This window comes from Camelus ferus, chromosome 14 (genome assembly GCF_009834535.1).
Source record: "Camelus ferus isolate YT-003-E chromosome 14, BCGSAC_Cfer_1.0, whole genome shotgun sequence".
Lineage (NCBI taxonomy): Eukaryota > Metazoa > Chordata > Mammalia > Artiodactyla > Camelidae > Camelus > Camelus ferus.
This window is the reverse complement of record NC_045709.1, coordinates 25,303,350-25,331,312: the sequence shown is the minus strand read 5'-3', so window position 1 is coordinate 25,331,312 and position 27,963 is coordinate 25,303,350. Positions and strand designations below refer to the sequence as shown.

At 55.6% G+C, this 27,963-nt stretch overlaps 2 protein-coding genes across 4 annotated transcripts; both read left to right on the top strand.

Moving 5' to 3' along the window:
• The first annotated feature begins 310 nt into the window (after positions 1 to 310).
• F10 (coagulation factor X) lies at positions 311 to 18,353 on the top strand. The gene is made up of 8 exons (XM_032496586.1): positions 311 to 454; positions 2,444 to 2,604; positions 7,758 to 7,782; positions 9,119 to 9,232; positions 10,659 to 10,790; positions 12,476 to 12,705; positions 14,575 to 14,692; positions 15,540 to 18,353. Exons 1-8 carry the CDS (start codon positions 385 to 387, stop codon positions 16,097 to 16,099), a joined length of 1,410 nt encoding a protein of 469 aa, XP_032352477.1. The 5' UTR covers positions 311 to 384; the 3' UTR covers positions 16,100 to 18,353.
• On the top strand, positions 18,222 to 27,361 carry PROZ (protein Z, vitamin K dependent plasma glycoprotein). 3 transcript variants are annotated; one of them, XM_032496583.1, is made up of 10 exons: positions 18,222 to 18,353; positions 18,745 to 19,003; positions 21,945 to 22,013; positions 22,129 to 22,292; positions 23,488 to 23,512; positions 23,987 to 24,100; positions 25,082 to 25,213; positions 25,470 to 25,537; positions 25,962 to 26,079; positions 26,727 to 27,361. In XM_032496583.1, the coding sequence occupies exons 1-10, from the start codon at positions 18,285 to 18,287 to the stop codon at positions 27,290 to 27,292; spliced, it is 1,584 nt and encodes a 527-aa protein (XP_032352474.1). In that variant the 5' UTR covers positions 18,222 to 18,284; the 3' UTR covers positions 27,293 to 27,361. The 3 variants fall into 3 exon arrangements, with proteins under 3 accessions (XP_032352474.1, XP_032352475.1, XP_032352476.1); XM_032496584.1 differs by lacking the exon at positions 21,945 to 22,013; XM_032496585.1 differs by lacking the exon at positions 23,987 to 24,100.
• Positions 27,362 to 27,963: the final 602 nt, after the last annotated feature.

Sequence of the window (27,963 nt, the reverse complement as noted above, 5' to 3'; positions counted from 1 at the left end):
GGGTTCATTTCCCCAACCCCCACCCAGCCCCCAATAGGGTGTTCAGGGTGAAGACGTGGTCGGGGGAAGCTGGGTCCACACTTTCACGTGCCTCCATGGCTTAGTCCTGGGGCTGAGAAGCAAATCCAGCAGCTCCTCCTGACACAGGCCCTCTCGACCTGTGGCCACAGCAGGCTCCACTGCACACGGGTCCTGACGAGGAGGGGTCAGGCCCAGAGCTCCCCAGGACCGCACAGGCCTGGGTGACCATGCCCCCGGCAGGTCCGGGCTCCAATCAGGAGGCTGTGATAAGCAGGACAAGCAGCCACCCTCGAGCCAGGGTGAGTGAACCTTGTCCCGGAGGCCTGTCACAGCAGGGACGAAGACACTGTCCTCGGCCACACTATGGCGGGCCTGCTGTGCCTTGTCCTGCTCAGCGCCTCCCTGGCCAGCCTGCTGCTACCGGGGGGCAGTGGTATGTACCCCTCACCCTGCATGCTACAGGGGTGGCCCTGGGAGGAGGATGGGGGGCGATGCCCTCGTACTCCCATAGTGTGCAGAGTGGGTGCCCATCCCTGTGGATGGCTGACATGAGCCGCTGGGCTTAGTGGTTTTGCCCAAGGATAGCTTAGGGCCAGGTGTGCCTCCCTGTGGGGGAAGGGTCAGACGGCAGATCAGAGATCACAAAGACAGACAAAAACGTGGACAGAGAAAGAGGGAGAAACAGCGACAGAGAGAGAGAGAGAGAGAGAGAGAGAGAGAGAGAGAGAGAGAGAGAGAGAGAGAGAGAGAACAGAAACGGAGGTGGGGGAGAGAGAGGGACCGAGGGGAGAGAGAGTCAGAGAGACGGCCCACCTCCTCTGCCAAAGTGAGCCGGGGCCGGGGGGAGGGGGGTCACAGGCAGAGGTGCCTCCAAGGCAGGGGACGGGACAAGAGCCAGTGCCATCACCCTCAGGCTGTCTTGGCAAGGGGAAGGGGCTGCCCAATTAGAAGCTGGACAGATGAGGGCCTCTGGGCCTTCCAGGACCCAGGCCTATCCAAGAATAGAGGTCAGGAAGGGGAGAAGCAGAGCAAAGCCCAGACAGAGAGCACAGCGGCCACCTGGGGCCTGTGTGTGTCTGGGTGAAGGGGAGTCAGGAGACCCAGGCACATGAGAGAAGGAAAAGGTGGAGAATGAAAAAGAGGAAGAGAAAAAAGCAGGGGCAGAGGGTGGGGACACGTAGGGAAAGGATGGGGGCGAGGAACAGGTGGGTGGGTTGTAGGTCAAAGTCAGTAGAGCGGATGTATGGAGCCATGGGAGAACGGCCTACAGATAACAAGTCTGAGCCTGGCTTTGCTGGGAAAACACAGATGATGCTAAAAGAAATATGGGCTTTGGAAGGGAAGAGAATATGAGGCAGGAATGAAGCTAAGCTTTACCGAGCACGTAGCGTGTACCACCTGAACACTGGGGGTTTCATACACCCTTTAAAACAACTCTTGAGGTTAGGTGTCGTAATTCCCATCTGCCAGTATTCAGCAGTAGGTGACCAAGATATATATGCCACTCGAGGCTGCTTGATTCTGCAGTCCTGTTTCTCAGTTTCAGACGTGGGGCGTTTGCAGTTCTCAGACGAGGGGAAACATTCATCGTGGTGAGAGTTGAAAACAGAGTTCAAGGTGAAAGCTGGTACTAGGAATATCAGCTTGGACAATCATCTTTTTCATGGTCAGACTCTAAATTCTTTAGCAGAAAAAAGGCAGAGATGGGCCAGGAAAAGAATCCAAGGGCCTCCCGACCACAATGTAAAGAGGAAGAGGAGTGGGAGACAGACAGAGAAGACTCTGGCAGAGCAGTGTAGACGACTCAGCCGGATACATACCGTAGGGTAGACCCAGAGATTCTCTGACCCAAGACATTTTAATTGACAGGTTGTGACTCCTTTGTGAGTCATGCAATCAATTCAGTGGGTTTCTTATTTTAATGAAATAAAACAGAATAAAGGAGTTAATTTTTCAACAAATACTATTTTCTAAAAATCCAGTATCTTTTGAAACTTTTAATTATGCTTATGTGCGTCCTGGGATTTGATTTAAATCCTTTTTATTGTAGATCGTGCAAAACTCCATCACAACTACTCACTTAACTTAGAGCTGAGACCTTGAAGGGCAGGTGGGGTTCAGGGTGAGGGGTGATGGTAGCGGGGTAGAGCCTGAGCCACAGGACAGAGGGAGTGGCCCGGAGAGGTGACAGGGAGCTGGAAACACTCAGAGTTCCAGAGAGAGGGTCTGGGCCGCCAGCGCGGAGTGGGTGTGAACGTGCGGGGTCAGTGGCTCGCTGGGCAGGACGCGTGGGGTCCAGAACAGGTGTCCCACGTGTAACTCACGGAGGCGTCGCGAGCCAGGCGAGTGGCCTTCCGCGGCCGGGGTGCGCCAGCAGGCGGGCAGGGCAGGTAACCCTGAGCCGCGTCCTTCCCGTCCCCAGTGTTCCTGGACCGGGACCGCGCCCACACAGTCCTGCAGAGGGTCCGGAGGGCGAACTCGTTCCTGGAGGAGATGAAGAAGGGAAACCTGGAAAGAGAGTGCGTAGAAGAGACTTGCAACTACGAGGAGGCCCGCGAAGCCTTCGAGGACACGGAGAAGACGGTAAGGGTCCCCGCCCCGCCCCCAGCCTTCCGGGGCGGACGGCCAGGAGCCAGTCACAGGGCTACGGGGACTTCTCAAGTTCTGTTAGGTCAGCTTGAAGACACAAAATGTTTATCTAAGTCGTACTCTCAGCCTGGGCCAGCGCCTCCCAGGCTGGGCCGCGCACAGAGACACTTGGCCCAGGAAACTTGGCCTAGGGTCCTCACCCACATGCTCGGCCGCCGCCATACTCGACGTCGGGTCTCTGAGAGCGCAGGGCGGGCGCGCAGGCGCAGGACGGACGCCCGCCTGAGGCCCTGCATCGCGCTTGCGCAGCAGCAGCCACTGCGCACTGGACGCACCCAGCCCTCCCCGGAAGAGGCGGGGCCTAGGGCGCTGCCCCGGAAGTCGTCATGGGGCCTCGGCCATCTTGGGTCAGGCTGTGGGACAGGTGGCTGCGGTGCGCGGGCGGTGCGCGGGCGGTGGTGGAAGTCGACCGAAACTAAGCAAGCGTGAGCTGAAGGTGCCTGAGGGCTGAGGGGAAGGTATTGGAGAAGGAGGCCAAGCAAGAGCCCGCGAGAGACAGCCGCGTCGCAGAGTGCGGACGGCGGACCCGTCCGCACCGCGAGGCCTCAGCGGAGCGTCCAGCAGACTGGGCGCTGGGGGCCCCTGCCTCACAGGCTCGTGCAGTCCCCTGCCCACTCGCTGCAACCCGAACACCACCGGACCAGCTCACCCTAAAGGTGGGCGGTGGGGTCCTCGCCAGCAGAGCTCCTGTGGGAAGCTCATCTTCTGTGCCCCCAGAGGAGAAGCCAGGGTGCAAGTCATGGCCAATCCGAGACGCTCTAAGTCACTCATGTCTGCAACAGGCTGCCGTGGGGGGACGTACGTGGAGTTCCGGAGAGTCCTGGGAAAGCCGAGAAGGGCAAGCCGAGCGGCACTCTCCAGAGAATCACACCGCTTACACGTGGCCCCTCATCCTCGTTTTGTCCCCAGAGCCAGGAGAAGCAGTACCGTTGGAGATGCTTAGACTTGAACCTGAGTGACTCTGAGGAAGAAGTGCATCACCCACCCCGCGATCATCACATATGTAAAAAGTTTCCTGGATGAGTTCGGGTTCCTAGACTCTGAACTTTCCATGGTGAACACGCTTCAAGGGGAGCCAAGCTTTCCATCAACTCCCACAAGCTGGACATGATCTGATGTGTAAGATTTGCTCCAGGATGCTGCTGTAAGACACTGGTAATTGGTGGCAGTGACCCATGTGTAATGGATGCCAGTTCCAGATGATTTGGCTTAAATTCACCACCTGAATTTTACATGGCCTGTGTCCACAATTACGAGCTCATGAAATCGGGGATATTATATCAGGGATGGTGAACCGTGTTGCAGGCAGTTACAAGATCATCCTCCACCCAGATGGCCCAGCAGGCCAGACCCGTGAGATCAATGTCACTGCACCCTTCTGGGGAATCAGCATGGTACAAGAGCCTAAGAAAGCCTAGGAGCAAAGCTGCCAGAAACTAATCTCTTCAAAACTGAAGAAACTGAAAAAAGGTAGAAAGCATATCTGTGTGGCAGAAGCTTTTGAATGCCCCCCACAGACAGTTTTCTTGATCAGCTTGCCAGGGAGCTCCTGACAGCGCCTCACAGCAGCCCCACGCTCGTTCATTTGTGATCACCCACTCTTGGGCCAGGCAGACCACTCTGGGTCTCCCTGAGCAGTTTGTCCTGAGGAAGGAAGTGTGCAGCGCCTGCACTGAGTTAAATACCCCCATTCAGCAGGAGGCGGCTTTTTAAAGAGCCGGCCAGAGCTGCCAGCACGGATGATGTTCGTGTGTGAAAACCGCCCTGGGCCTGGCTGCTCCGGAGCTGGCGGTGGCCGTGGCTGTGGTGAGGTCGGCAGCTCATCAGCTCACTCCTCACAGATCCAGAACTGTCAAGGACGTGCTCTGCTTCCTGCCGTGAAACCTGAGGGTGACGATAAGGTGGCAGCCCTGACACGCTGAACAGCATGACAGTTGGCACCTGTCTAGAAAATAATGATTGTGAAGTTGTGTGACTCAGACGTCTTTGCATTTCTGCTGAAGATCAAGGTCCGCAAGGGAGCTCTTGTGTGGGGACCCACTTGACTACCGTGGCTCATTTCAGCCACCAGAAGGGAGAGGGGAGTTAAGAGTGTGTTTTTACTCCTTGTTACCGGATAAACAATTTCTGTCTTTAGAAAAAAATGTATTCATAATTTCAAGAACTTTTTATTTTTAAAGTTCCCTTTAATTCACACACACACACAGTTTTTTAATAACAAAAATAATGGTAATGCCAGTCGTCCAAGTTCACATTCTGCCTTTTCCTCAGCATCATTTCCCACTCTTCCTTACCTCACAGCTTCCATACTTACAAGTTTAAAGAACGAAATTGTATTTTATTGTATGGGTGCATTTACTTTTTCCGCATTTTTCCCATATAAGTTATTCTTAACGTTGCTCTTATGAAAACACAGAACGTGTTTCTTCTGGGGTATCTTCTAAGAGCCTCTCCAGAGAAGGGGTCCTGGATCTAGGTTATCAGCAAGTTCTGGTTCTGGTTGTACAGGGGAAGCAGACTCCACCCTGTTTCTTACACCGACTGCAGCTGCAGCTGCAGCGCCGGGGTAGGGAGCATGGGGCAGCAGTCTGAGGAACCTGAAAAGCAGCTAGCAGCAGTGTATTGCAGGAGAAAACCAATTCAGAGTCCTGTGTAACTGGCTGTGAGGTTACCATGTTTTTCCCTTTCAGTTCTCCAGACCCCACTTGACCTGAATCTAACTGAATTTATACGAGTCTCAACAGCAGCAGAATGTAATTTATTTCCAAGCACCCATGGAACGTTCCACAAAATAGACCACATTCTGTATTATAAAATACACCTTAACAGATTTAAAAGATTAAAATCGTACAAAATACATTATCTGACCATACTGGAATCAACCAGAAATCAATGACAGGAAAGTTTCCAAGTATGTGGAAATTAGCACACTTCTGAATAATCCATGTGCCAAAGAAGAAGCCTCATGGGAAGCTAGAAAATCCTTCCAACTGAACAAAAATGAGTATACAACATACAAAACCTGTGGGCTGCAGCTAAACAGTGCTTACAGAGGGATGATAGCACTAGGCGCTTTTACTGGAAAAGAAGAAAGATCTCAAATTGATCATCTTAGCTTCCACCTTAAGGCATCAAAAAAGGGGCAAAATAAACCCTAAAGAAGAGAAATCAATAAAATTGAAGACATGAAATAATAGAGAAAAATCAATAAAACCAATAAGACTTAGTAAGATTGAAAAAAAAGAACACACACACTATATGAGGAATGAAAGAGAAAATGTTAGTACAGATCCTGCACGTGCTAAAAAAGGGTAATAAGAGAATGCTGCGCACAACACACACAAATTTGGATGAAATTTGGACAATTTGAATGAAATGGACCAATTCCTCAAAACCACGAACTATGAAAACACAGTGTGAAAGAGGTATTTGCAAATTCAACTTCTTAGTTAAGAACCTACTGGAAAAGAAATGTCCAAGTCCAGATGGTGTCACTGGTGAATTTTATCAGACGTTTGGAGAAGTAACACCAGTTCTGTATAATCTCTTCTGGAAAAGAAGAGGGAACACTTGTTAATTTGTTTTAGACCATCATTACCCTGATCCCACAACCCACAGGGACAGAAGAGGGAGGGAGGGAGGAAGAGAGAATAAAAAAAATAAGGAAAGCAAGCAAGCTATAGACCAGTCTCTCTCATGATCCTCTCGTCAGAATTCTCAATAAATCATTAGCACGCTGAGTAGAGCAATGTATGAAAAAAGAATACACAGTGACCAAGTGTGTTTATCTTGGGCACACGAGGCTGGCTCAGTATTTGAAAATCAGTACTGTGATCCACCATATTAACTGTTTAAAGAAGAAAATCCACATAATCGTATCAACTGATGCGCAGAAAGCACCTGACAGATTGTAACAGCCATTTATGATAAAAACCTACCAGCAGACGGCAATTAAAAGGGAACTTCTTCAACCTGATAAAGATTATTAACAAGGAACCTACCACCGATAGCAAAAAAACAAAAGACTGAAGATTTCTTTTTCGTGTTATATAGGCTCTTAATGCCCTGTTTTAAGTTAATTATCAATTATCATTTTTTTCAAGTAGCATAATGCTTATTCTCCAGCATCTGATCCTTTTTTGAGTCGCTGATCCAGGTATGTTAATTAAAAAACATTCATTAATTGGCTTGGGGGTAGCAAACAGAGCAAACTGTTTTTGGTACAATCCGTTTCTTGATAATTACTTGAAAATAAATTTTCAATATTCAGCAAAGATGTGCATTTAAGATAATTGAGCATGGCACCTGGGAAACGTCATTTTAAATGATTCGTATTATGCTTAAATTGCATATGTAGTTCTAGACATAACACGTGGAGAGTGATACTGATTCTTTACATAGAAGCTTGGCTATCGGTATTGATTTAAGAGATGGTAAAAAATTATTATATGATAAAATTTAAATATTTTGTAATGTTAAGCACTTACAGTAACTTGCCATTATGAATGTGTTACAGTGTTTGAACATGGCACATACAGTTTGCGATTTGCTTCTGAATTTAATGCTTTAGAGACTTTGCTTCAGTTGTCTCAGCAGATTTTCTGCAAATTGAAATGAGTGAAAAACGAGCAAAACTTATATAGGAACTTCTTTGGTTTGAGAAAAAGTAGTCTAATTTGGGATCACTTACAGTTGAAGCAAATTATGTGAAAACTTTGATTGTGATCATATAATTAGTGAGTTTGCTAGAATGAAAGCTGGAAAAGTAGATTTAACATTACAGAGTATTTCCCAGATGCCATGTTCAGTTGTTGTGAGCAAGCAAGAAAATGCATGCGAGGCTGCTGGGGTACCGCCATTCCTTTTACAAATATGTATTTCTGAAAAAGTGATCAAAGCCACCACTTTACAAATGCAGAAAATCCAAAGAACTTTCCTTTTTAGATTAAATAGTTCTAGAGCAGTTTGTTCCAGAAAATGACCTCTGTTTGGAAAAGTATGCTATTCAGGTTGAGTTACTAGTTTGTGGTTGTAATTGGTGTAAAATGTCGATTTTCTCTAATGCATTTTCAAATTTTCCCTTTTAGAATGAATTCTGGAATAAATACAAAGGTGAGATGTTTTCTATTTTAATCTTAGAGGGGTTCATTAGGGGATTTAAATTGGTAGAGATTGTATTCAAATTTTGAAAATGTTTCCTGAATTTCCTTTCTGCTCCTGTTTAAAATTTATTCATTTAAGACTTTTCCCCTTGAGTGTTTCTATAATAGTTACTGTAAAATAGTTTTTTATAGTAACCTTATACTAACTCGAGGTTTGTTACTTACTTAAATATATATTTAAATTAGTTTTTTTTTTGAGTATACCAAATCCCATAATTTTTTAAAAATCCAAGTATATTAGGTAGAAACGGAAAATAGAGTCTATCTTGTAATAACCTTTAATGAAAAAATACAAAAATGAATGTATGTATGTATGCATGACTGGGACATTATGTTGTACATGAGAAATCAACACATTGTAACTGACTAAACTTCAATTTAAAAAAAAAGTGATACCCTTTACTAATGAATACACAGTTGGTTACTGAGGCCTATGAAAACTTAAAGTTTCAAAATATTCCTCGTTTAAAGAAAAGTTAGAGTTCTATGAGGGTTTGTGATAATTATATTTGGTTTTTTTCTGGATATACTCAGAATAAAATATAATTGTTTTAATGGGTGCAATGCTATTTCAGTTGTGAAAGAATAAAATATACACCCATTTTTTAAAAGCTTAATTACCAGTAATTTTTTGATCGAGAAGCCTTCCATTTTAGTGGTGCCTGTCTCAGTGTTGATTTTGTTAAATGTTATATGTCATTTTAATAAGCATACAAAAGGGAAAAAAACAGAGTCTGAAACATTGGGCCCTCTAATAAGGTAACCACCTTGGTTTAATGCTTATAGCATCTGAAATGGTATTAATCATAACTAATGTTTTCATTCTGTAAACAGTATTCAAGTTACTCAAAACGATGACTGAAACTACCCTTAATTATAGCGTATAAATGCACCGGGAAGCATGAAGTCCCATGTCAGTGCTGGTCAGTCGTTCCTGCGTTCTCCTCCCCCCCAGACCGTTTGGAAAGAGGAACCCTGACATCCCTCTGGCTGGTGCCTGGCCATCACCCCCTCTCTGTCCTTCCAGCCAGCCCCACGTGGTCACCAGCCCAGGGCTCCTCGCCTTGCTGTAAAAACATCAGCGTTTGTAAGAACACATATGCACGGCCACGAAACTTGGGGGCAGAATGGCGTCCAGATAGGACAACTTGTTTACAGGAAAACAGGGAGAATTCTGGGATCATTTGAGTTACCTGAGAAATGCGGCCAAGATCAACACAGCAGAATCGTTTCTGCAATGATGGGGATTGCCTGCAAGCTTTGGTTTCCACATTTTTCCTTTGCAGATGGTGACCAGTGTGACAGCAGTCCTTGTCTGAATCAGGGCGCCTGTAAAGACGGCCTCGGGGAGTACACATGCACCTGTGTGGAAGGGTTTGAAGGCAAAAACTGTGAATTACGTGAGTCCCCCTTCTCGGTGTGCCTTCAGGTCAGGGTTTCCAGAGGAGTCAAGGTGGGAAAGAGGGAGGAAGCTAAAGGCCCAGACCCACTCTGGTCACTCGTGATTTAGCCTGTGCTCCGGCTCGCTGTCCAGCGTAGAAACCAAACAGCAAAAACCAAAGTCCGCCCCAGCATGTGCCATGGTCCACGTGGTGTTGCGGGACAGGGGTCGCAGGCACCTCGTGCTCCTCTGAGAGGCTGTGACCTCCATGAAGCGTGAGGCCTGTCACCTGGAGACGAGACTCAGCTTGGAGCAGATGTTTCTTGTGTCTCTTGGGACCTGGAAAGTGGTTGTAAATACCACCGTTGCCTCGTGGCTGTCAGTGCACAAGTCCACACTGAGTGCTCAGGAAGGTCTGGCCATAAGAATTCTATGTGATTCATTCTGCATGGAATGACTCTAAGGGCTTCCTAATGTGGTGGTTCATTTTTAATAAAAATGGGTTAGCAACAGACCAGTTTTCCGTAAGGGGAAAGATTGGGGTTTCTTGTTAAATTCCTTAATTTACAGTCTTCAGAGCTCGCTCTTAGGCCGGATACTTGGCGAGTCTCCCCAGCAGCAGCGAGCCCTGCACTCCTGCACCCTCAGCCCGGAGCTGCCTCTGCAGGCTCAGTCTGGCTGACCCCGGGGCTGTTGTGAACGGTTTCTGACTCCTTTAATGTTGATCTTTGCGCGGTGACCGCGGTTTCATCAAAACCCAACAGCAGAATGTAAAATCAGTTGCCAGAGTCTGGGCTGGTGTCCAGCGCACACTGGGAGCCGGAGTGACGTGGGCTCAGTCAGAGGGGCTGGGGCACGCAGGACCCGCTCCTCCCAGCCGTGAGGTCCACGTGCCCAGAGCTTCACGGGCCGTGGAAGGCTGTCCTGGAAGGCATGTGACCTCAACCACTTTGCAAGAGAGAAGCAGGCCGCGGGGCATAAATAACTTGCCCAGATCACACAGCGGGAGATGGAAGGGCCAGCCAGAGTCGGCCCAAGTCCAGGACATGGCCACTGCCTCTCCTTACTGCCGCACCCATGCGGGACCCAGGTCCTTCACTCCACAGAGGACCTTTGCCTCAGAGTGGACACTGTGGCCCCACCCCTGCTGGTCTGCACCCACAGGCCCTTCCTAGGGCTGAACGTGAGAACCTCCAGGCCCTCCCTGGGTGTGTGGGCTTCTCAGGACCTTCAAGAGGCCTGGCGCCCAGGGCTCTGCCTCTGTGTGGTTCCCCCTCACGGTCTGAAAGGGGCAGGTGTGAGCGGTGCCTGCCCTGGGTGCCATCCTGCCTGCAGGGACCTGCCTGTGTGCACTGGCCCTTGGCTCTGGCCGCTGGCCTGCCGTGGGTCTGACGGGTGGGCACAGGTCCCGAGGCTGCCCCCTCAGCTGCCTCGCCTCCCCACAGCCCTGCGCCAGCTCTGCAGCCTGGACAACGGGGACTGTGAGCAGTTCTGCAGGGAGGAGTTTAGCTCCGTGGTGTGCTCCTGCGCCAGGGGGTACGTCCTCGGGGACGACGGCAAGTCCTGTGTCTCTACAGGTAGGAGGGGCGCGTGCCAGGCCGTGGGCAGGGGCTGGCGTCCCATTGGGGCTTGGGAGCAGACCCGCTGGTCTGTGAGCACCTGGAAGATGAGCCCGGTAATGTCAGCGCTCCCAGGTGCGCCGGAGCCTGAGGAGTGATTGGTCACTTGGCAGATCCTGGATGGCAGCAAATCCTGCATAGCCACCACGGAGCTGTGACGCTGGCACCCCGTCCCCCTGGGAAGGGTGGGGCTTGGGAGGCTGGAGTTATGCCAGGCTGGAGCCCTGGGCTGGTGGTGAGGGCATTGCGGGCCTGGCCTAGGAGTTGGGGCGGCGGAGTACAGGGGCCACAGGGGAATGAGGACCCTCCAGAACCGACCTGGGTTTGTGCGCCTTGATGTTAGTGGAGTTTTTTCCTTGACAAAAGCTGGATGCCATGAGTCTGGCGTAGAAGCTCACAGAGGGGTCCTGGGGAGGGCCCCGTCTCACATCCTGTGGGGAGTTCTGCACTCGGCCTGTCTGACCTTGCCTGCAGGCCAGAGGCTCCCGGTGGCCACGCCCCCCTCAACTTGGTGTCCTCCTCAGCTGGGCCCCAGCTCACCCTCCTGCAGGCTGGGACTGACGCCCACCAGGGGCAGGTCAGGAACTCAGCGTCCAGGCCGCTGCAGGGGTGGGCACATTCCCCGACGGGAAGTCATGTATAAGTAAATCTCAGCAGGGGACACAGCCAGATCTCCATCTGCTGGTAGTGAGATTTTACCCTTAAGCTGCTCAGGAAGATTTGGATTGAAGTCATGTCTTGACATCTTGCAGAATGTTTTTAAATTCCAGGAATAATCACAGATCAACTTAAAATACAAAGTTCGATGTTTGAAAATAAAGCCAGGTGAACTGCTTCCTGGTACAAGTTCTGTCCTAAGTCACGGACAGACTGGTGCCGAATGTCACGGGGCAGTGGTTGCAGACTAACACAGAACCAGCCAATGCAGGGTGAAGAGCTCTCGCTTCTGTAGAGCGCGTCCCTGTCCACTGGGCCGGTGTCCCTCCAGGCCCTGCAGCGCCCACGCCAACAGCCGAGCTTTGCTTGTGTGGCCTCCTGTGAGCCCGGAGCCTGTCCCCACCCCCGTACCCCCGTTCTGCTCTGCCCCGCCCCGGCCTCAGTTCCCTGATTGGCAACAATGCAAAAGGAGGCTTTTTAGTGTTTACTGACGCCTCTCCGTGCTTGGCGCTTCTAAGGACACTGTCAGTTCTTAGATGTTTTCTTACAACGCTCTGCCTGGTGTTCTTTCTGCCCAGAGCACTCCCTTCAGTGTTTTGTTAGGAAATGTTTTGAACACAAAGTAGGGTTTAAAGAGCTGTACAGTGAGCACCCTTGTCACATCTCACTGTACCCGCTGTCCCACAGCCACCCCGTGGTCCTCTGTCCGTCCACGGCCACCCCGTGGTCCTCTGTCTATCCACGGCCACCGGTTTTCCGCAGGCATCCTGGGTGGACTGCAGAGTCCCCTGTGACCCTTCAGCACACAGGTCGGCCAGCCCCTAGCAGGACACAGGCACCCCGCTCCCCTAAGGCCTCTCGCTGCCCCGTCCCAGGGCTCACTCCTGGCTCCTCCACCAGACCCGCTCCCCCTGCATGCGTGGTGGACCGGGTATGCCCCGTGAGGAGGCTTTCGCTATGCGGAGACCAGGCTGCTTTCCTTTCAGAGCCCTTCCCCTGTGGGAAACTCACGCTGGGACGCAGCCGGAGGTCGGCCACCCCTAAGACTGAGATCAACCTGCTGGAGCAGGACAACCCCAAAGACCTGGGCCCCACTGAGAGCCCTTCCTTCCTGCTGCATCTCAACGAGACAGAGCCGAGCCCCGAGGAGGACGAGAAAAGCCTGGTCCGCATCGTGGGCGGGAGGGACTGCAAGGAGGGCGAGTGCCCCTGGCAGGTAACCGCGTGGAGTGGGGCCCGCAGGCCCGCAGCAGGCTGGGAGTGCCCCGTGGGAGGAGCTGCGGTCAAGAGGCTGGGCCCCTGTCCCCCCCCGCCCCCCCCCGCCCGAGCAGGGAAGGGTCTAGGTCCTGCAGGTTGGGGGTGGCTCCCCTGGTGGCCAAGAGGCCTCTGCTTGCTTGACCAGAGGCAGACAGGGTCGGTTTCCTTATTTCGTTTCTTATTTGGTAGATTTTTTTAATCCAAACATCTAAGTCCTGATGAGGCAGGTAGTATAGAGAAACATACAGCCCTTTGTTTTCAAAGGTAAAAAAAATCACTCTGTGGTTGTTGATTTGGACTAAAGTTGCCAGACTTAGCGAACAGAAACAGGACTTCCACTTAAATTTGAATTTCAGATAAACAATGAATACTTTTTAGTAATGTGTTCAGATGTCACACAGGATATACTTACACTAAAAGTGATTTGCTGTTTATTTGACTCAGATTTAACTGGGGGCCCTCTGTTCTACCTGGCAATCCTCACTTTTAGCGTCCAAAGCTAAAATGGCTTCTCCTACAAGGAAAATTCCCAGAGCCGCCAACAAGTCTTAGGAGTGTCAGCTGGTCCCACCAGCTACATGACAGGCGTGTGTTTGTCTGAGTGACCTGAGTCTGAGGTGAGGGCACGCCAGCCCCCGGTCACCGTTCACACAGTGCAGGTTCATGGAGAGCATGTGGCCGTCAGGGCTGCCCAGCTTGTTGTACTTGTGGGTCTGAGACCACCAGGGCCTCTTCCCTGTCGTGTGACATGTCGATCTGGAAGGGAGGCGAGGACCCCCCCACATCCCCGCAGTTCAAGTTGGTGTGTGACGAGGGCCAGGAGTGTGGGACCAGTGGAGCATGTGAGTCCCCACCAGGACAGGAGGGTAGCCCCACTCCGTAGGGGTGGATGTGCGGCTCTGAGAGGTGCTCCGACTGGGGCTCCCCTGGAGAGGAGTGGGTGGCACCGGCACTGAGGCTGCTGGGAGCCGTGACCTCACCGTCCTGGTCCCAGTCTTGGCCAGGGGCCCCATCTCCCCTTCATGAAGAACAGTCGGTGCCCAAGCCTCAGGAAGATGGACCCTCCTCACTTGTCACCCACGTGGGATCATGAACTGATAAATTATGCAAAAAAAAAAAAAGCAAAGATACCGCTACTTCACGCTAGTCATGAACATCCTCAAGAATTCTTTGAGAACTTGATCTTGTTACATGTTTCATTGACCTGAACCTCCCCCAACCAATGGCTGTTGCTTAGAGAAGGGGGTCCCCAGAGAAGGGAAAACAGAAAACACGCCCTCACACTTGCAAGCCCAGTTCTTGGGGGAAAAGGAAGCTTGCCCAGGCAGTGCCCGTCCCAGGTGGACTGTTCCCCACATCCTGTCGGGGAGGACAGCCTTTGCCGGGCAGCCACCCGAAGTCCCAGGAAACAAGCCTTGAACGTGGCGCCCACGGCCTTGGGGTGGGTTTGGCCATGGAACCATCCCAGAGCCCAGCTTGGCAACTGTCTTCCCCTGAGACGGGCGTCTGCCGGTCTGGGGTCTGATTCCCCCAAGGGACAACAGATTCTTCTGGGCACAAGGCTCCAGAGGGGGCCATCACAGGGCCGGGAGTGAGCCTCAGGCCGGGGGCAGAGGACCCCTCGGTTCACTTAGTGGGGCTGTGGGGCCGGGGTGGGGGCCGTGGTGGGCCGGCTCCGAGAACAGGCGGCGGGCACCGTGCTGGGCGGGCCTGGGCCTCCCTCCAGCCCTGGAGGCCCTCCCTGCTCTGGCAGAGGGTGGCAGGGAGGGTTGGGTTGGAGGTTGTCTGGGAAAATCAGCCCTGCCTGCGGCCCCCGGCTCCCGTCCAGGCTCTGCTCATCAACGAGGAGAACGAGGGCTTCTGCGGGGGCACCATCCTGAGCGAGCGCTACGTGCTCACGGCGGCCCACTGCCTCCACCAGGCCCAGCGGTTCAAGGTGAGGGTCGGTAAGTGCTGCCCTGCACCCCCCACCCCCCGCCCTCCTGTTTTCAGAGAGCACTGGAACAATCAACTCTTCTGGAAACACTAGTTACAATACTGAGCTCCTGTCGGGGAGGGGGCTGGGGGCTGGGGGAGTGTCCCAGATGGAGGCGGGGAGGGGAGGGAAGCGGAGGGGGTGGCCCCAGACTGGCCTCCCGCAGGGTCCACGCTCTCCGCCTGGCGGGCAGTGTCCGCCCCCTGAGAGCCCTTTCCTCCAGGAAGCCTCCCAGAGCCCAGCGGTCCTAGCAGCCACCACGTCTGTGCTCGCCTTCTTGGCTGTGGGGTCATTTCCTAGAGCCCCCCAGCTCTCCACTAGACCCTGGAGCCGTTCACTGAAAATCCAGTGCGGGCCACAGGTGCCAGCCACCTCTGTAACTTCTAACTTTATAGTTACATTCAAATTTTTATCATACATTTAAAAAGCTTAAGGGGATATTGATTTTAATAATGAATTTCATGACCCTGTATGTCTAGAGTATTGTCATCCCAACTTGTGATTTAAAGTCCTCATGAGGCATGTTGAGTTACTTTTCATTCCGGGCCTGAGACTGGACACTCACAGTGCATGTGGGTCCTGCCTGGTGCCCGGGCGGTGGCTTTGGGGCAGCGCGGGTCTGGGACGTCGTCAGGCCTGGAAGCGCGCACCCATGAGCAGACAGGAGGCCGTTGTCATGGCCTTGCTGTGCTGTCCTCTGTTCCCGTGTCCCAGTGGCCGACTGCCCGTTTTTACTCAGGAAAATTGTGGCTGGCTTTAAGAAGTCAGCACCAAGCAGCATCTTGCAGCCCAGCTGACTTCCATGTCCCCATCCTCAGGCGACCGGGACACGGAGAAGGAGGAGGGCAATGAGATGGTGCACGAGGTGGAGATGACGGTAAAGCACAGCAGGTTCGTGCGGGAGACGTACGACTTCGACATCGCGGTGCTCAAGCTCCGGACACCCATCAGGTTCCGCCACAACGTGGCCCCTGCCTGCCTGCCCGAGAAGGACTGGGCCGAGGCCACATTGCTGACGCAGAAGTCGGGCATTGTCAGCGGCTTCGGGCGCACGCACGAGCGGGGTCGCCTGTCCTCCACCCTCAAGATGCTGGAGGTGCCCTACGTGGACCGGAGCACCTGCAAGCTGTCCAGCAGCTTTGCCATCACCCCCAACATGTTCTGCGCCGGCTACGATGCGCAGCCCGAGGACGCCTGCCAGGGCGACAGCGGCGGCCCCCATGTCACCCGCTTCAGGGACACCTACTTTGTCACCGGCATCGTCAGCTGGGGGGAGGGGTGCGCACGCAAGGGGAAGTACGGGGTCTACACCAAGGTCACCAACTTCCTCAAGTGGATTGAGAGGTGCATGACAGCCAGGGCGGAGGCCCAGGTGTGAGCGCCCCATTAAAGTCCTCCCAGCCCGACCCTAGCTGCACCAGCCTCTCCCTTCCCCCAGCGTCACATCTGAGCAGGCTGAGTCTTCCTGCCACGAGTACCTCCTCATCCTGCTGCTTTCCTTGCTCCTCCCAAGCGGGAAGTGAAATTCCACTTGGACCGCCTTTCCGAGGCCAGGCGGGCAGGTTTCTTCACGAAATGTTAGAGGTCGGTCAGGGTTGAGACTCCGGGGATGAGGCCCCTGCTCGAAGCCAGGAGGGGTCTTCTCCATTCGCAGTGTATTTCTCTGTCCTGGGAGCCCCTTGAGAACCCCACAGAGTAAAGAACCAGGGTCTTGGGAGCACAAAGTGGGGATCAGGCCCGCCCACCCAGGGTTGGGGGTTTCCCCACGCGAGCCGGCCCCCCACCCCACTCTGGGACTGAAACAGGGTGGACACGTGTCCTCCAGGGACCTCCTGGGCAAGGCGGGCTCGGGGAAGGGAAGGCCCAGAGGGCTGCTCATTGGCAGGGACGTTCTAACGTTGGCCTAAGAACAAGTTCTGTACCTGGTTTCCCAATGCCAGCTGTCCCCAGCCTGAGGCTCTGGGGTCCTGCGTCTGGGCCACAGCCCAGAGCACAAAGCCCGTCTCTGGCTAGTCTCTACCACTCCCCAGAGGCCCCGCATACATGGCGTTGCTGGTGGGGGCTGCGGGAGGGCAGCCCCCTCCTTGAATGGGTCACATCCCAGGCGAAGCCCTCCCATCCGTGCCAGGCTTTCAACACAAATGGTCAGGAAAATCTAGAAGAGGTCACCTCAGATGAGACCTGCGCTGTTTGCCCGCAGTGTGCATTCTGCATAACTCAGCAAGCAAAGTGTTACAGTTCCAGTACAAAAGCTCCCAGAGTGCCACTGGCCGGACAGATGTGTAAACAGGAGATACTGCAAGCCGGGAAAAATCAATGTGGCCAGGCGTGCCGTTTCCCAGAAGTGCTCAGCCAGAAGGGCCATTTCTCTGTGTCCTGCCCTGACCCCTCTGAGGGAGCCCTCCTGCAGAGAAGGCCTGGGACGGCCAGGCCCCGTGGTCAGGCTGGGGTCTCTTGTCAGAGGTCGCGCATAGGGGAGCTTCCAAAATGAAACCTACCTTCCGTCATGCGAGCTTGTGTCTCCGTTGGTGCTGAGCCCACGAGTCAGGACGGGCAGCTGGGCACGTCCCCCCGCCCTGAGGAGCTGAAGCTTCCCTGTCTGGAAACAGCTGGATCTAGTGCAACTCGGAGGGAGTTCAGGGACACGCGGTTCCAGGCATCGTCATGGGGAGGGCGCTGGTCTGGGGCCCTGGGCCGACCTGTCTCCCTCTCTGAGCAGCACCGTCTGGTTGGGAAGACAAGCTCTTCCCCAGGTGGACCCTGGACCAGGCCTGTGCCCCTGGGACAGTGGGCCTCCTGCCCCCACCCCCCGTCTCCCTCAGAAAGTCGGCTCCGGGGTGCAGAGATGGGCTGGGAGCCAGTGGCGAGGAACCAAGGGGCAGGGTGTTGACTGTTTCTCCCGAGAGTGAGAGAGGCACCCTCTCCCCACATAAGCACCTTGGGTGCCTGCGGGAGGAGGGCGGGTAGGGAGAGCAGAGCAGGGGTGAGGGTCAGCGAGCGCTGGGGCCCTGCGCGCACGGGTCTGTGGGTCCCGCTCCCTGGAGGCTCTGCCTGCAGCAGGAGGCCTGGCCGCCAGCTGGGGTGCAGTCCTTGGGCAGAGCCCTCTGAGCGGGAACGGAGGGTTCCATTTCCATCCTGAAGGGACCCTCGCTGCCACCCCCACGGGACCTCTCCAGCAGAACCCTGGAGAGAGTCGTTGAGAAGCAGTCTTCACACCATCTCCGAGCACGCCCGGCACGACTTTAAGCTACAAACGCAGCAGGGTAGCTCTGTGGGGAGATCCTGGGGGCACTACGTCGTCGAGTCGGGTATGTCCTCATCGACGATGCCAGGCAACACAGGGCTTCCTCCTGCCAAGAACAGGGCTCAGCCCTAACCACGGAGGCCGGCCAGTCAGATCTGCAGAGGTAGGCCCAGACCTCCGAGGTGCCCGAGTCAGAACAAACAAAACAGCTGGGAAAACACATCACACAAGACTCTGAAGGAAACCAACAGGAGGCAGTGAGAGAGGGTGCCGTGGGGGTTCTCGTCTGAGGCCCCTGAACAGAAGGGAACCTGGATTTATGAGGCGTAGGAGGAGGGAGAGAGACGGAGACAGAGCATCCACCGGTGGTCCCGAGCTGATCTGCTTGGTGAGCGGGACTGGGAGCTTCTCAAGGGTGGGGTGAGTTTGCTGGCCCCTCAGACAGAGTTTGGCCAATGTCTCCCTTTGGGGCACTGAGCGTGGTTCTTCCCAGAGGCCCTCCAGGCCCCCAACCCTGATCCCCCACGTGGAGCTTGGCTGCGCAGGGCGGACTCCTGCCCCCTACACCTGGCCCAGAGTTGCCGCCCGCCGGGGGCCCACCTGAGCTTTGCTTCCCAGCCTCGGGCCTGGGGCACTGGCAGATGGCCTCTGCGTCCAGCACCCTGTTCCCCCGGCTGAGCTCCCCCGCATTCCCTCTGGCAGAGACGCCTTTCCAGGCCCGCAGCCCGCTCTGCTCTGGCTTTTCATCTCTGCCTTTTCTTCCCTCTTTCCTTAAACAGAAAAATACAGGACTGAAGACAGAGACAGAACTCGGAGTTTGTTCCAAAAAACATCTAGGAAACTCAGTGTCCTCGCGGGGAGCACCTCCGAGCGGGGGGAGGGGGTGGGTTTCCCTGCCCCCGGGCTGGCCTGGCGCCGTGTCGGCAGTGGACTCCGGCCTCTGCACGCACCACCAGGTCGGGATGGCCACGCACACCCCGGTCCCGCGGCTGCTCCTGCTGCTTGCGCTCCTGGCCCCACACCGCATCCAGCCCACAGGTAGGCACCCGCTGCGGGCCTCCTTTCTGACTCAGCACGGGGTGGGGTTGTGGGGGCTTCCTCCAGGAGCCAAGGGGCCCCAGCGTGACTGACATTCATGGCGTCTGCCATCCGGGGCAAGTACCTTGGAAGTGACCGTGGCCCTCAGGGGGCCCCCATAGCCACGCCCAGATGGAACCTGCCCTGGGTAAGGGGCTCAGGACTGCACGGGGCATGGCTTCTGGGGGGCCGGGAGCACAGCCCAGCCCCTCCCAGCCTCCCCCCGGCAGAGCTACAGAGCTAAGGGCTGTCTGGGGCTGTGGTGACAGCTGCTGGGCTCCCGGGGGAGCAGGGGCACCAACGACCACTTCAGCGAGTCGGCTGCCCAGCTGTCTCCTTAGAGGGAGTGGTAGGCCCTGCGGAGTTTTCAAATGTCTTGGTTTCATGTTTATCCGGACAGCGGGCGCTGTGAGTGGAGGTTCTCCTCCACCCCCTCACCCCCTCCTCCTTCGGACCTACCCAAACCCCCCCAGCTCTGTCTGCAGCTCCCCAGGGGTCAGTGGATGGGGAGTACCAGACCTGTGCTTCCCCCAAGCCCCCCAGCCCCGCTGCACACACAGCCACTGCGCCCCTGCACTGACCCCAGGACGAGGTCCGATTGCCCGGAGTGCAGAACACACCAGATGGTAAGGTTTAGCACGGAAATCAAATGCAAAGTCAGATGATTAGTCTTCAACAACAGTTGTGGGTTGAAATGCTAGTGTTTTAGATCTATCGGGTTACGTAAGTGTTAGGAAAGTTAGCATAACCTCTTTCTTTGCATGTTCCAAATGTACCGGGACATTCACAACCCTGGGGCCTGCGTCCACTTCTCTCGGACAGCGCTGTCCCCAACAGCCAAGCCTCCAGCTGGCCCACCTCCCCTGCCCATCCATCTCTGCACAGCAGACAGGAGGGGGTCAGATCCCTCTTCTGGCAAACCTTTGGAATAAAATCCAAAGCTCCAAATGTGGCGTAAGAGGGCCCTGCTGGCAGCACAGAGCTCACAACTGCGCCGCGAACGGCCGGCCACAGCAGCTTAACAATGTGGGGACTGGCAGGGGTGTGGTCCAGACACCCAGGAAAACCTGCCAATAGAACTGGAAACAGACTAGTGTTTTATCCCGTCTTTAATATGTGCACCTGCCCGGCACAGGGGGAGAGGCCAACAGCAGCAAAGAATGAAGGCGGGGAAGCGGAGCCCTCAGCCCTCCACCTGGTCCCCCTGGAACCCGGGACCTCGCAGTCCCAGGCACAGAGCCTGCCCCGGCCCCAGGGAGGTGGGGCATCCAGGGGACCCCAGCCAGCCCAGACCGTGCAGAGGAACGAGACAAACTCCCCAACCGGATGCTGGCACTGGATGGAGAAAGAAAAACCTCTCCGGAGAATCAGTCACCACAGTCGGCCCAGGGGTCTGGAAACCCACAGCCTAGCGTCACGTCTGCCTTAACATCTCCGGGGAGATGCGGGTCCTCTGCAGAGAAGCCCACGGGCCACTCATGGTAAAAGAAAAAACCCCAAACACACAGGGAACAAGACAACCATGAACCTGCAGTAGAAAGAATAGAATCAGACTCACGGAAACCTTGATGCCCAGATACAGAGCCCAAGGTTCGGCGTGTTTCAGGAACCGTGCTAAAGACAAGAGACGTGAGAAGGCTCAGACGTGAGGAACAACCAAACAGAACTTCTGAGATGGAAAACATACTGATTTGAACTTTTAAATCTGTTAAATAAACTAACCAACACAAAGCATTTGGACAAGAGACAGTCCTCCTTTCCGGGAGAAGGCCAGTCAGCAAATGCAGAAGGAATGAGAGTTGTAAGGCACTGTTTTGCAATTAAAATTTAATCGCTGCTTCAGGACAAACCACATTCAGTTAGACCATTGGAGAACAGACACTCACAGTCGCAAAGTATCGTCCTCACAGTGGAGAAGTCTGGGGACACCACCTGCAGTGCCCCAGACTTGATGTCCACCCAGAGCCCCAGGATGCGGCCTTTGGAAATAGGGTCTTTAGTTAAGAGACAGGGTGGGCCCCAAATCCAGTGACCGTGACCGAAGCCCTTGTAACGAGGCTCACCGTGCAGTCCTCCCCATGTGGCCCTCATCCTTATATTCCCGACTGGGGGTCAGAGTTCCAGCTGTCACTCCTGTGCCCCAGGCAGCAAGGTGGAGGGAAGGGCAAAGAAACAGCCAAGGGCCACCCCAGTGGTCTTTTCCAAGAAGACTCCCAGGAGCTGTGGCCTGGCCATCTGTTTGCGCCTTGGTGGCTGGCACTCAGCCCAGACTGGGGCAGTCTGTCCCGGGCAGCAGAGTGCCTGGCTAGAGAGCGGGGTTTGTCCTGGCAGAGGGCTGCCCAGGGGACAGCCCCTCCAGCCCCGCCTCCCACCCATTCTGTGCTAAGCGAACTCCTACTCAGCTCCCCTTCCACGGGGACGCCCTCCGCGCCCTGCAGCCCTCCCACTCCTACCTGGTCCTCCTGGTGTGCAGCACCCTGACTCCTCACCTGTCCGCGGCCCTGATCGTAGCTCAGTGCCTTGTGTGTGACGTGGTTTGCTGAATCAGGGCCTGGCCTGTCTGGTTTCCGCAGACATCCCGCGCCGGCCCCGCCCCTGCGTGAGGAGCATGTGGTATGTGGTAGACACCTCGGGGAGGGCTGAGCCCTTCTGGTCTGGGCTCACCGCTCCCTCCTCTGCACCCAAGATTGTAGCCAAACTGGCCACCCTCCACTTGAGTGAGGTGCTTTGTGGCAGAGACCAAAGTGACCCTCACACATCCATTCCAGACCCCCACCCCACCCCAGCGCAGACCGCTGGGAAGCACCTGCCCAGCAGGGCTGCGTCCCCAAGCCCCCCGCAGCCGCGTCACAGTCCCCCACAGAACATGAGTGGGGGTCCTGCCCCGACATCCCCCCTACAGGCGGCCGCATGCGAGGGGCCTGGGACCCACGTCTTCTGGAGCGGGAAGCAGAACTCCCCAGTCTGAGCGGTAGGCGTGGGGTCCGCTTGGCACCGCAGCACAGACCCTGACCTGTGGGAAGCGGGGCTCCCAGTTCTGGGGCTCCCACCCACGCCGAGGCACCTGGACTCCTGTCTTGCTGCAGTGTTTCTTCCCGCCTCAAAAGCAAGTGAAGTTCTGGCGAGATGGAAGCGGGCTGGCTCCTACCTTCTGGAAGAGCTCTTCCAGGGAAATTTAGAAAAAGAATGTTATGAAGAAATCTGTGTCTATGAAGAAGCCAGAGAAGTGTTTGAACATGATGCCCCCACTGTATGTACCCACCGTGAACTCGCTTTCCCCTCACTCAACTGCTGCTGCCTTAGAGAACGTTACTTTCTCAGAGACTAAACTAACCTAGTTACTTAGCTGTGAGGTTGACGTGGCCCTAATTTTACAGACGAGGGAACCGAGACAGACAAGGGAAAACCACCTGCCCCAGCCAGGATGTGGGGGCGCGGGGCGCTGTCTTCAGATTGAGCCAGTTAGCACGTTGATCAGACTGACCCAGCACAGAGGCCTCAGCTGGTTAAGACGGACAGGATTTGTTACTTGCAGTAGAACATAGTTGTTTCAATACATCAGCAACATAAAAACCCGGCCTGGGGGGCCAGCCTGGTAAGGACGTCACTCGTAGTCTGTAAGTTGGATTAAAAGTGGCTACGTGTGCCCGCTAAGCCACACAAGGGAGAATTTGCCATTCTCCGTGACTCAGGCTTGTCGGGAGACAGAGGGACTGCACGTGTGTGAGTATCTCGGAGCAGGGAGATACTGAGTAAAGACTTCCCAGTTCCACGTGTCAAAGTAGTGATATTTAAAGTTGATTCTGGACAAAGTGTTAGCCTATGTCTCTAGCATGTTTCAAAAATACTGTAAAATCATGGTTTCTTAGGTGCTCGTGGGTAAGAAGACTCCTCTGAAACAGACCATCCTTAGTGCAGCTGAGCGTCAGGCTTCCTGCAGAGGGAAACCAGGGCTCCTGGCCCGGGACTTGTGACGTTGGGCGGCGGGGTGGGGGGGGGCAGTTACGTGTCTGTTTCCTTGCTAGGCTTTAAGCCCAATTCTCCTAATTAGATACCCCCACCCCAGACTAACCCCCCCCCCACCTTTAAATATTTAATCATTGTGGAGTTGCCTTATAAAAAAAAGAAAAAGTGATGTGAATTGTTTACATCTGCATCATGTGCTCTACAGAGCGGGGACATGGAGACGGCCTGGGGGGCAGTGGGCGTCAGAAGGGCCCCGGGAGGTCGCGGTGTTTGTGCCGTGTCATAGACTTCTCCTTCCTCAAGGGGGTCACAGTAAATACACACTGAGTAGGACACGGGATGTCTATGAAGGAGGATATGAGCGGATGTAAAGAGTGGTGTTCTTTGCTGCACCCGCCTTCTCCGATCTCCAAGCCCACCCACGGGGCAACACAGGGAGACACACGCGCTTGTAACACCTGCATGTCTTCACCCTGCAGGCCGAGTTCTGGAAGATGTACATGGGTAAGCACTTCCTCCGCCGACTCCAGGATTATGTCCTGTTTTCTCCATTAAGATCAGGGAAGGCCTTGGCTCAGGACACCTGCTAGCTTTAGGTTGGTGGATTCCAGATGTTAAGTCTTGGGCTCCTGGACCCTCAACCCAAAGGAAGAGCCTGGCACTGCCCGGGGACAACGAGGTGGGGAAGGCCCCGGGGTCCTGTGGGCATCAGGGTGAAGCTCCCTCTGGCCTCGGGCTGAAGGGTCAGAACCTAGTGAAGCTGAGGGAAGTGACGGTCCAGCCAAGGCATGGGGGATGCTGGGTGACCCTGCAGGGAGTGCAGCTGGACCACAGTGACCGAGGGCAGCATCAGGAGGAGCTGCGGTCATGTGGGTGCTCAGCAAGGACCCCTGCGGGCAGCAGCCCCCTCCGGCCTCCTGGTGTCCTGGGCAGCGGGGCCGGAGGACCTGTCCGAGGTCCTCACGCTCCTCTCGGCAGGTGGCTCCCCGTGCATCTCCCAGCCCTGCCTCAACAACGGGTCCTGCCAGGACAGCATCCGCAGCTACACCTGCACCTGCGCCCCGGGCTACGAGGGCCGTGACTGCGCCTTCTGTGAGCCCGCCCCCGCCCCCGCCCGCCCCATCCCCTCCCCACCTTACCCTCCCTCCCATCCCGCCTCCGCCCCATCCAGGAGAGCGCCCACAGGTGGGAACCTGGTTCTCCACTGGGAATCACATTCTGGAAAAGGCCCTACTGCTCCCAGACGCTAACCCTAATCCCCAACCCACCCCCTGTGGGGTCACCTCCTCTTCCTTCCAGTCCCACACTCACCCTGACCATCTGCCCTCTACTCGCGGGTGCTCCTGGGGCCTGGCTGACCCTGAGCAGGGTGATGGGTCCACAGGGGGCAGGGACTGCACGCAGCTCCTCGGTTGTGGATGGAGACCCTCCCTGCAGCCTGGTCGACTGACGTTTCTTAAACATTGTGAACATTTACTCATGGGGGTGGGCAAAGCCAGTTCCGTCAGTAAGTACTAGGTGCAGACGTAAACTCAGTCCTCCAATACCTCTGGTCAACGCAGAGCCAACTTTCCGGGACAAACACCATTTCTGGCCTGGGTTTCTCCTCTGAAGCCCAGTTTTCTACTCCAGCCGCCTGCTAGGGCCCCCCCCCCCATGCTGTGTAGGCACCCCAAGCCCAGCACACACCAAAGGAGGGTCTCCAGCTTCACCCCACGCCTGCCCCTCCCCCACCCCACCTGCTGGACCCGCAGCAGGTCACGGTACCCCGCTGGGAAGACGCCACTTAAAGGGAGCAGCTCCTGTAGCCAGAGCGAGCACACGGGGCTTGCAGACTCCGGGACCAAGCTGCTCTTGGGGACAGGGACAGGCTGTCACTGCCTTGCCTTCTCTCCAGCCGGTCTTGGATCCAGGGTGGGGGGTGGGAACACTCACAGCAGAAGACCACAGTCTGACAAGAAAGAGGACTTCCAGAGTGAAAATCCAGGCACCCCCCCACCCCGGGCACAAGGCAGTTTAAGAAAGACTACTTCCAGGTTGACGGTTCTGGGGTCCCATTTTTTTCTTTTTCAGCTAAAAATGAGTGTCACCCCTCAAGGACCGACGGGTGTCAGCACTTCTGCCACCCGGGACCGGAGTCCTACACGTGCAGCTGTGCAGAGGGGCACACGCTGGGCCCAGACCACAGATCCTGCCTCCCACACGGTGAGCTCCCTGCACGCCACGTCCTCTGCGGGCACGTCCTAGACGCATGTCCTCCATGCGGGCCAGGGGTCGCTGTGGCAGGGCCAGGGGTCTAGTCTCCCGCTGAGGCCACCCGGGCCTCCCCTGCTCTGCATCTACACGGAGTATCTCAGCTGATCGGCTTTAAGGAACAGGCTGGAGGGGTCAGCAACCAGACGAGGCTGGCGTCTCCTCAGGAGGCACTGACCTCTCTTTCCGTGTGGCCGTCACAATGCAGAGAGCTGTGCGTGCGGGACCCTCATGCCGCAGAGAAGCAAGCAGGAGCTTCAGGTGTTCCCGTGGCAGGTAACAGACACTTCAGAAACATGTTTCGTCTTTTCCATCTTCTTTACCACCTAGAAATGTAACACCAGAGTAAAAAAGAGGCATCGTGATTTAGGTGGACTGTTTACTAATCTCAGCATCACTCTGCAGAGCACTTTCTCCTGCTGAATTCACGTCTCCAGTCTCGCCATTATTTGCACCAAGTGAAAATCTACAGATTTACTTACAGCCGTCCAGGCCTGTCTCTGAGTTCAGAATCCCCATTTCTCTCAGAACATAAGCATTCCTGAAGGGGCGGCTTCTCCCCACAGCGCCTGGCTGGAGCTGGGCCCTGGAGCCGCACGCCCCCACTGGGGGGGGGGGCTGTTTCAGAGCCCACTACACCGTGCTGCCCTCGCCCTGCAGAGTGTCACTAGCTCTTTATTGTCTGTTTTGGTTTTTAAAGGTGAAACTAGCAAATTCCGAAGGAAAAGACTTCTGTGGCGGTGTCATCATAAAGGAAAACGTGGTGCTGACGACAGCAGGGTGTTCGCTGCGGTACAGAAACATCAGTGTGAGAGCAAGTAAGTTTCATCATTCATTTTATCGGATCATATTAGAAAGAAAAACTGTCCTATGTAGAAATAAAATGAAAAGCTTAAATCTAGAATTTTTGTTTCTAACGTAACACAGACTGCATTTAGTTCCCACGCTAGTGAGGTCACGTATAAAGTCAGAAGCAGACGTGAAACACCTAGACGTCTGCACACAGCGAGCAGACAGACCCCAGTGCTGAGTCTGAGGAGGAGGGCGCAGTGGATGGAGACTGGACGCTGAGCTGGAGCCCCGCGGGCCCCCGGTCTGGGCTGTGCCTGAGCACGTGCCCCCAGGGTTCTCAGGCCCGCGGATACTTGACTGTCCATCTCCACACATTTCTCAGTCAACAAAACATCTGCCTAGAAGACGACTTCTGACCAGCCCATTGTGGTCGCCTGGAGAAGCTCCCCGACCCCTTCCTGCTCTCCTGACCTCATCCTCAACGGCACTGTAGCCCCCCCCGAGGAACTCGCTCGGGTTTTGGAGGGCAGGGCAGGCCGGGCCGCGGTGCTTGTCTGTGGATGAGCGAGCAGTGATGAGGAGGGAGGGCCTGGCCGGGGGTGGGTGTCCAGCCAGCCCCCAGTCTCAGGCAGAGACCCACCAAGCTTTGCCCACAACACGCGGCCTCCCGCAGGTCTCCGCAGGGCCCCCGAGGATGCGCCGGTGGCGGTGGCGGCCATGCACGTGCACGAGCGGTATGACGCGGAGACGGGAGACAACGACTTGGCCCTGCTGGCACTGGCGCGGCCCCTCCGCTGCCCCGACGCCGCGCGCCCGGTGTGCGCACCTGAGGCCGACTTCGCTGAGCAGGTGCTGGTGCCGCGGGCGCGCGGCCTGCTCAGCGGCTGGACGCTCCCCGGCCCCAGGCTGGGCCTGGCGCCCGCGCAGCTGCCCATCGAGCCCATGGACGCCGAGGAGTGCGGCCGCACCCTGAACGTGACGGTGACCACGAGGATGAGCTGCGAGCAAGGCGTGGCAGCCGGGGCGGCGCAGTGGGTGGCGGGCAGCGCGGTCAGCAGGCGGCGCGGGGGCACCTGGTTCCTGACGGGGCTGCTGCACACGGGGCCCCCGGCGGGGCCTGGCCAGCCGCTCCTGGTCACCAAGGTCCCCAGGTACTCGCTGTGGCTCCGACGAGTCATGCAGCAGCTGAGCCCCGTGAACCCGAGACAGCCACACCTTCACAATAGCTCCCTCGGCTGACGGCCTCCCCTCGGGGCTGCTTATCTAAACAGAGCCCCCCAGAGCAGGCAGAGGGGGTGGCACATCACAATAAAGTATCTGTCACCCCTAACAGCTGCTTCCTGAAACTGGCTGATGCGTCAGCGCAGAGGCGGGAGCCACGCTTCCAGGGACCTGGGAGCTGCACCCCCACCCACTGCCCAGAGACTGGGAAGGTGGGGAGGGGGTCGAATGGTGCAGTTTGGAAGGGCCGGAAGCGCCAGGCTGGGAGGCTAGCCCCAGCGCCGCAGCACAGGCCTCGAGCAGCCCAGGGAAAGGCAGGAGGGCCACCTCTGGCGGGGTGGAGGGGAACCTCAGCACAGGCCCCTGGAGCCTTGGGCCCGTCTCCAGCCATGGTTGGCAGCAGCAGCCAGGTGAGCAGAGGTAGGGGCTGCACGCTGAGGGCTGCACGGAAGCCTGCGGCCCCATGAGACCGCAGCCTCCACACACGTGGGAAGACGTGGGTCCGAATCACCTGGGCTTCCCCAGGACCAGAACCCCAGGGGTCCCTGACTTTGTACCAGAATGACAACTCACAGCAAATGGCTGGAAATGATGCACATTTTACGTTACTTTTTCAGTCAGGAGGTTGCATGTGCTCCCGGTTTCCCTGGGGAACAGAAGGGCCCTCCTGGCTGAGTGCTCTTTGGACG

Coding starts and splice junctions, on each gene's coding strand:
- F10 (XM_032496586.1), top strand. CDS start 385: ATGGCGGGCCTGCTGTGCCTTGTCCTGCTCAGCGCCTCCCTGGCCAGC. Junction 9,233..10,658: donor AGGCAAAAACTGTGAATTAC/GTGAGTCCCCCT, acceptor GCCTCCCCACAG/CCCTGCGCCAGCTCTGCAGC. Junction 14,693..15,539: donor GCGGTTCAAGGTGAGGGTCG/GTAAGTGCTGCC, acceptor CCCCATCCTCAG/GCGACCGGGACACGGAGAAG.
- PROZ (XM_032496583.1), top strand. CDS start 18,285: ATGAGGCGTAGGAGGAGGGAGAGAGACGGAGACAGAGCATCCACCGGT. Junction 19,004..21,944: donor ACACCGCATCCAGCCCACAG/GTAGGCACCCGC, acceptor TCCCCCCTACAG/GCGGCCGCATGCGAGGGGCC. Junction 23,513..23,986: donor GTTCTGGAAGATGTACATGG/GTAAGCACTTCC, acceptor TCCTCTCGGCAG/GTGGCTCCCCGTGCATCTCC.